This window comes from Salmo salar, chromosome ssa20 (genome assembly GCF_905237065.1).
Source record: "Salmo salar chromosome ssa20, Ssal_v3.1, whole genome shotgun sequence".
In the NCBI taxonomy this organism is placed as follows: domain Eukaryota; kingdom Metazoa; phylum Chordata; class Actinopteri; order Salmoniformes; family Salmonidae; genus Salmo; species Salmo salar.
The window spans coordinates 74,897,636-74,905,982 of record NC_059461.1 but is presented as its reverse complement, the minus strand read 5'-3'; the positions used below and the strand labels follow the sequence as shown (position 1 = coordinate 74,905,982).

Genomic DNA, 8,347 nt, shown 5'->3' with positions numbered 1-8,347 from the left:
TCTCTGTCGGCCCTGCCTGGATGGCGTCCGCAAGAAGCCGTCCACACCAAGGCCTCTGATGCCGAGCAGCCTCAGCCCTGCTCCCAGTGCCCCCGCTGCCTGGTCCACTACTCCCTCCAGGCCGGCGAGGTCTGGCCCTTCCCAGAGAACCTTCTCCTGGCTAACGTGGCTGAGCAGCTCCTGTAAAGGCTTGAGGGCCTGAGGCGGAGGAAGCAACCCAAAAACACCTGTGCCAAGAAGGTACCCCTGAGGGTGACCACCTTCGAGATCTGCTCTAAGCAGCGTGAGGCCCAGCACTACTGCCACACCTGCAGCCTCAACTACTGTGCCAAGTGCCTGAGAGAACTCCATGGCATATAGACATTCCAGGCCCATGTGCTGACGGAGCCCGTGGAGAGCGGGTGCCACGATCTATGCCCCACCCACCACTGTTGCCTTGACGATGGAGCTCTGGGGTGCCAGGAGTTCATGGAACAGGGGCACCAGGGACACGATGTGTCACCAGTCCATGAGGCCCGCTTCCACAGGGAGGTGGGCATCCGTAATTCCCTAGAGCAGGCTGGGAAGGGTAAGGTCACGTCTACTACTCTAATTTCATGGATTTATGTCGTTAATTTGAAATGTTAATGTTGCTGCACAGCTTTTGTTCAGTTAATTAGCTTTCATAAGTGCAGCCAGAATCTACCAGTGCTAAGCTTTCACCTCTTAATTACTGCAAGTAAAAAAATACATTCTCAAAATCCCATCTCTGTGAACCACAGTAATGATCGCCAATGTTCCCTCAAATAAAATTAGGCACTGAGCAAATTTCAGGTCTGCTGAGTACAAACTTGAACATTTTGAAAATTCTGTGTAAATTCCAGCGCAAGTTTACTGTGAACACTGAGGTCGTACTCGCTTTAAGTTCCCGTTTTAACAGTGGTCAGGTAGGCTACTATGGATATTTTATCATAATGTAGGCCTACCAGAGTGACCTACCATCAAAAACAATGGAGAAAAATACATCCCATAACATTTTAACATGGAAATAGCTGTTCTATCATTCAGCCTACAGAAGCAGCAAATGTGTGGTGTTCATTGTTAGCCTGAGACTTTTGAAAAAAACATGCAGGGCTTAACATTACCCTGTTATCCACTTGTCCTTCAGATGAGGAGATGGCTTAAAATGTTTTGTTGTTTGATGCAAGAAACCACTTCACAAAATAAAATTCATTATTATTCCCATACTATTATTACAGAAAATCAGACAAATTATGCTACCCTCTGCCTACTTAGCTTATTCAAGACCGTCTCAAAATACAACACTGCCCCTTTAACACATAAAAAGCACACTTTACCGGACAAGCTTTTCAAAGATGACTAGAAATGCACACATTTTGTGCTCTTGTCGGAAGCAACCACTCCCCCATTGTTGACTAGAAATGAGTGATAACCGGGCTAATAACTAACTAGCAAAGAATATGAACAAATGTGCACAGGTGGCTACATGCATCTTTGATCTCAAAACAAGCGCATCTACTCGTGACCGCTCATGCTGTAAACACAGTCAAGTTCAAAGTGAATGGCACAGATCCATATATGACTATTTGCATATAGGCCTACTGCAGCTCTGATTGGTTATGGCTCTGTAGAGTAGGGACCTGAGTCATGCCTGTCAATGCAATAGAATAATATGCCAATGCTCTCTGCCTACAAGAAAATCTCTTACAGTTCGTTTTGCATACTAAGTCTTGCATAGTTTGTTTTGTTTCAGTATGTTACATTGAAAGTGGCTAATATTGCGTTGATTTGAGCACAATTTTCCACAGTATAGTGAAACGTTGATAGTGTTAACTACAGGGAAAAACTAGGAAGTTCAAACTCATGCTTCTCTGCATGGGCTGATATTTCTTCTGCCTGGCCATCCGAGGGAAGCTGCGCGCCCACGCACGTGCACAGCTTAGAGGGAATATTATGTCAAACAGATTACTTCACTGTGCAACAGAGTAAACTCAAAGTTAATTCATTAAAAGTTAATACAGGAAGTTAAGTTTGTATCAGATGTTTATTGCTGCACCCGTCACGTGGCTGTAGTCAAGTCCCAGTGTGAAGCTGACATGGTGTCCATGGACCAGTTGAGGGCCCGGACGGGCTCCGACGGCACCGAGCTAAGACGCCGTGTGCGCGGGGGCTTCCTGTCTCTCCGTAATGTCCTGCTAGACCAGAAGGCATTGCTGCTCTCCCACCTGGACAACCTGACCTCCAGCACCTGCAGCGGAGCCATTGACTTCCTCCAGACCTCTGCCCCACTCCTGGGGTCCCTGACTGGGCTGGAGACGATCTCTGAACAGGCCCTCCTGGAGCCCAACACCGTGGCCTTCCTGACCGGGGCCATGGCTCTGACCCAGTGGCTGCAGAGGGTCAACGGGGACATTCATCGCCCTGCCCTGACTCTCCAGGAGGGGGAGCCCTTCAAGGGGGTGAAGATGGACTTTGATGCCCTCTTTAGGGACCTGCAGGGGACCCACCTCCACTGGAAGAGCCCCAAAGTGGCTGCAGTGGTTGCCATGGCGACCGGCATGGAGGCAGCCGTTTTGGAGGGGTGCTGCGAGGTGTTGCAGCTGCCATCATGGCCAGGGACCCCCACCACACCCTGGTGGACTCACCCCGAAGCCCCCGGACCCCCAGGAGCCACAGGAAGCTGGTGATGGAGGAACAGCTGGGCCTGTCAGCTGGGGACTGCAGCGATAAGGAACGCCATCTGCTGCCCAGGCCCCCCCCATCATCTACCAGCACATCGTCAGTGGAGCCACTGTGGAGGTTCAGTTACACAGCAACTATGGACTTATTCAGAAATTAAACTTCAAATGTATTGTTTTATATCTATGTAGAAGTTATCCAATAGGATGATAGCTATTTATCTGTCTGTGTAGATCTTCTGGATGCTGCCCATGGGCGAGGAGGTGGAGACCTTTGACATTCACTTCCAGGATGCGGTTATCTTGGGGATGGCCATGGAGGAAGGGAAGGGAGTGGTCCTGGTGGGGCTGAAGACCTGCAACCTGCAGACGGCCGGGCTCTGCCTAAACACACACACACTACCTGTTCCGGGCACGCTCTGTCAACAGCCACGGGGCCGCTTGTGGAGCTCCTCCTACAGAGTGAGTGTGGTATTACATGACCAATGACAATCACTGACTGACTGTGAGCCCAATCCTATTTTGATATACATTAGTATTACTAACAACTAACTTGTTCATGTTGTCATTGTTCCCAGGTGAACACCGAGTGCCAGGGAGATGAGGCCAAGGCAGCCGTGACACAGGAAATCTAACTCTTACAACACGAAATAAAGATCCTACACATCAAATCTCATACTCCATATGTCTACTTACAATCTGCCTTTTTTACACATATTACTTTACATTATCAAACAGAAACATACATTACATAAAAAAATAAAGCAAGCAACTTAGAATTTTTTTTCTTCAGCAAACACAATGCACACATCTTGTTGCTATGTGGAATTTGTTCCTGACTAATTCACCTGGTTAAATAAAGGTTAATCAGAATAAAATTGTATTGACCACTTGAACATAGAAATTATAGTCTTAGTCACGTCTCAGTGCCCAGAGCAAACAGTGGAAATCTTTCTTTAATCACCTATGAAAAAAATAATAAAAAAAATAATAAAAACTCATTAGCATCAGGCTAACGAGTCCTAGGTGACCCTCTGGTTATACAACATTAAATAATTACATCCTATTACCCCCAGCAGCAGCAGCTCTCTGCTATTACAGCCCACACATCTCTCAAGGACATGGTAATCCACTCATTCTAATTAAAACATTGCTGAAAGTGCACTGTCCGGAAAAATTTGTTAAGTGTCGTGACTTGACTTTAAAATCAATCTGAAGACTTATTTATCTAATTACCAAAATATGTTTAATTGTTACCAGATTAAATTAATCATGTAACAATTAACTCATTAGGATCTGGGGCACCACAAGAGCAGTTCTTTAAAGAGTTGCCATCACCCGAATTAAACTCTAAAGGTCTTTACCTATCACATATATAAATAGTCAATGTATTAATCATAACCTATCACCAGAACATATCATTGTTCTGAACAGTTGTAACCTCCTTGCATCTGCAAAAACCTGAGACTTACTTATGATTCAGTACTACACAAATTGGTGTAATTATTTATTTACAAACTAATTAAATGGTAACACAGGATAACATACACAATATGCCAAAAACAGGTCCCTAGCAGACTGACAACAATATGGCTGCTTGTTACAAAAGACATGGAGGGCGAGAGAGAGGGAGAGACACTTAACATTGGTACATTTAGAAAATACTCTCACTTATAGTAGTCCTATGCTTTGCACATTAACTGCCGCCCGCTTGGAGTAAGAAATCATAAATATATTTACGTGAAATGCCTTTGGTTCGCCGTGTCTCTCTCGGAACCGGGCCGCCTTGGTAAGAGGGTTGGGCCTTTTCGTGGCACGCTGATAAGTCTCTGATTGTCCAGAAATGGTTCCAACAAGTCTTCTTATCAGGTATGAAGGTAAGACCCAGATGCAGACCACGTCGAATAAACAATAATTTCATATTCCAACAGGGGCAGGCAATAGACAGGCAGGGGTCAGTAAACCAAAGGTGGGGCAATGGTACCGGGTGGCAGGCAGGGTCAGGGTAAGGCAGAGGTCGGTAATCCAGAGGGGGGCAAAAGTACAGGTCGACAGGCAGGCGGAGTGGTCAGGTAGGCAGGCTCAGAGTCAGGACAGGCAAGGGTCAAAACCAGGAGGGCGAGAAAAGAGAGACTGGAAAAAGCAGGAGCTGAGACACAAAACGCTGGTTGACTTGAACAAACAAGACGAACTGGCAACAGACAAACAGAGAACACAGGTATAAATACACAGGGGATAATGGGGAAGATGGGTGACACCTGGAGGGTGGTGGAGACAATCACAAAGACAGGTGAAACAGATCAGGGTGTGACACTTCTACTGTTGTTCCTCTCTGTAGTTGTCCGGTGACTTGTCGTGTAGTCATGAACAGAACTATAGAGTTGATTTTCCTACCATTCGTTCCTGAAGCTGCCTCTTGAAGATAGGCTAGCCAGCCGTGTCGATGGTTCCCAGTGGGATGATGAGAGTAGGGTAATATGATGGTTTGAGCAGTAGTAGAATGATCCCACTTAAAGGACAACTAATCAGCCATACCAGTGATTGTCCAGGAGGTGGTTTTATTGTCTCTACCTCGTGTTGAGATTCATGGTTCAAACCACTCTAACAGTGCAGCTGCAGCTCTACGTCTCTCTGGTCTGATATGTAAATTCTTAACCCATAATTTCATACAGTTTGTTCAAAACGGCGGTTCTGTCAGGCTGACATGTTCTTTGACCTCACTCCGGGGCGTGACTTGTAACTTGTACAAAGTTTATGTAAAACAATTATATCTGTTTCTTAAAATAATTTCCCTCTCTTAACAAAAACACTTTCATAATTTTTCATATTTCATGCGCAACACATAGGATGGACATTTCACTCATGTAGTGGGTGTACTTTCCAAGTTACAGTATTTCCTTTATAACAATTTTTTTATATCACAAAATAACAAAATAAATCACATTAGTGTTCTTTAGATCGCCTCTGACCATTCCCCATGTTTTATGTTTGAAATATTGTTCCAGTATTCGCTTTAGAACGTGTTACAGTTTCAGCAGGAAAAGTCTGTAGAAACAAAAGACATTCCTCTGGTGAACATTGGAGAGGGAGAGCTGAATGTTCTGTCCTTGATTTACAACAGGGTGTGAGTGTAACGACTGTTGTAGAGAGGGGACCAAAGCGCAGCGTGTTGAGTGTGTGAGTGATGAAATTTATTTTAACTCAAAAACACAAAAGACAAAATAACAAAGAGAGAAACGAAAGCACACAGTTCTGTCAGGTACATAGACTAAACAGAATACAACTACCCACAAACACAGGTGGGAAAAAAAACCTACTTAAGTATGATCTCCAATTAGAGACAACGAGGACCAGCTGCCTCTAATTGGAGATCATCCCAAAAAACAACAACATAGAAATAGAAAACTAGAACTAAACATAGATATAGAAAACATAGAAAAACACAAAACACCCCCTGTCACGCCCTGACCTACTCTACCATAGAAAATGCATTAAATGAAATGTATGCATTCACTATTGTAAGTCGCTCTGGATAAGAGCGTCTGCTAAATGACTAAAATGTAAAATGTAAATGTAAAATAACATCTTACTATGGTCAGGACGTGACAGTGAGTTGTTAACCCCACCAGTCCACCAGTCTCACACCCCCCCCCCCCCCCTGCGGGTGAGATGGGGTCTGGTTCAAGTTATTCATTGCAAACCTGATCTGACCTATTAGGATCCTCACCGGACAGTCATGACATAAGTATATGCTAATGAGTGGATAGAGAGTCTTCCAGAGGTGTTACACTTTGGTGTCTGTGTGTGTGTGTGTGTGTGTGTGTGTGTGTGTGTGTGTGTGTGTGTGTGTGTGTGTGTGTGTGTGTGTGTGTGTGTGTGTGTGTGTGTGTGTGTGTGTGTGCGAGAGAGAGAGAGAGAGAGAGAGAGAGAGTGTAGGTATGTGTGCACGTCTGTGATGTGTGTGTGTGTTTCACGACAGCTGTGCCAGTAGAGGAGAGCAGTCCTCCTGTGTGTGGGGGGGGTTAATAGTGTTTGTGAGAGAGGAGTGTGTGACAGTTGATTGGCTCATTACCGGTCCACCTGGTGCATGGTTGGTTATATGAGGGTTGGTCTGGGTGATAGAGTCTGTTGTGTGAACATGGTGTCTGTGCTGTAATATGAGTCATCTGCTCCACTATGAGAGGCTGTTAACCTGCAATATCACACTACATTTATAAAACTGTAAAATCACTACTGGCATCGCTCTTTCTCTCGCTTTCTTTCTCTCTCTGTCTCTCATTCGCTCTCTCATACACACACTTCAATTCTGATATTTTACCACTTTGGTATTTTGACCAATCAGATCAGCTGTTTTGCCAATAGTTGTGCAGAAGATTACATTTTGGCTGCCTGTGTAAACGCAGCCTTATAGTACTGCCTTTCTCATCAGCTTTTCTGTTTCCTTTGCTGAGGTTTACACATTGATCATAATGTCATCTAATCTTTTCTCTTCTTCAACATCTGCAATCATCTTATCAATCATCAAATCAAATTGTATTGGTCACATACACATGGTTAGCAGATGTTATTGGTCACATACACATGTTTAGCAGATGTTATTGGTCACATACACATGGTTAGCAGATGTTATAGCGAGTGTAGCAAAATGCTTGTGCTTCTGGTTCCGACAGTGCAGCAATATCTAACAAGTAATCTAACAATTCCACAACAACTACCTTATCATCATCGTTGCCATCCCCATAGTCTGTGAGGAAAGAGAGGACTGATTGGTACAGTGTTATTTGAGGATTCATCAGAGATAATGCTGTAATCTTACCTGCTTGTGTACAATGTTACAGTGCAGTAGGCCTGATCCTCATAGACAAGTACAATGTTACAGTGCAGTAGGCCTGATCCTCATAGACAAGTACAATGTTACAGTGCAGTAGGCCTGATCCTCATAGACAAGTACAATGTTACAGTGCAGTAGGCCTGATCCTCATAGACAAGTACAATGTTACAGTGCAGTAGGCCTGATCCTCATAGACAAGTACTGTCACGTCCTGACCAGTAGAGGGTGTAGTTGGGTCAGGACGTGGCAGAAGGGAGTGTGTGTTTTATTGTTTCATTGATTTTGGCCGTGTGACTTCCAATCAGGCACAGCTGTAGAGGGTTGTGGTTGATTGGGAGTCACACATAAGTTGCCTATGTTTCCTTTGTGTTTCGTGGGTAATTGTTCTTGTCACTGTGGTTGCACCTGACAGGACTGTGTTGGCTGTCAGTTTTTGTTGTTTTTGTAAATTACATAGTGTTCGTTCAATTAAACATGACGAACCCTAACTCCGCCGCATTTTGGTCCACTTCTTCCATAGACAGCCGTTACAAGTACAATGTTACAGTGCAGTAGGCCTGATCCTCATAGACAAGTACAATGTTACAGTGCAGTAGGCCTGATCCTCATAGACAAGTACAATGTTACAGTGCAGTAGGCCTGATCCTCATAGACAAGTACAATGTTACAGTGCAGTAGGCCTGATCCTCATAGACAAGTACAATGTTACAGTGCAGTAGGCCTGATCCTCATAGACAAGTACAATGTTACAGTGCAGTAGGCCTGATCCTCATGGACAAGTACAATGGTTGCAATTTCCAGAATTGACCAAAAGATGGGAGCATAGATCCCACCAGCA

At 44.5% G+C, this 8,347-nt stretch overlaps 1 protein-coding gene across 1 annotated transcript; it reads left to right on the top strand.

Annotated features, from left to right (window-relative positions):
- Positions 1 to 459: 459 nt before the first annotated feature.
- LOC106581304 (uncharacterized) lies at positions 460 to 3,345 on the top strand. Its single transcript, XM_014163267.2, has 4 exons — positions 460 to 568; positions 2,074 to 2,799; positions 2,913 to 3,140; positions 3,257 to 3,345. The coding sequence occupies exons 1-2, from the start codon at positions 469 to 471 to the stop codon at positions 2,685 to 2,687; spliced, it is 714 nt and encodes a 237-aa protein (XP_014018742.1). The 5' UTR covers positions 460 to 468; the 3' UTR covers positions 2,688 to 2,799; positions 2,913 to 3,140; positions 3,257 to 3,345.
- The last annotated feature ends 5,002 nt before the right edge of the window (positions 3,346 to 8,347 follow it).

Excerpts from the sequence above, each read along its gene's own strand:
- LOC106581304 (XM_014163267.2), top strand. The coding sequence starts at position 469 with ATGGAACAGGGGCACCAGGGACACGATGTGTCACCAGTCCATGAGGCC. Across the intron at positions 569-2,073 it reads CCTAGAGCAGGCTGGGAAGG|TCAAGTCCCAGTGTGAAGCT; the intron begins GTAAGGTCACGT and ends ACGTGGCTGTAG.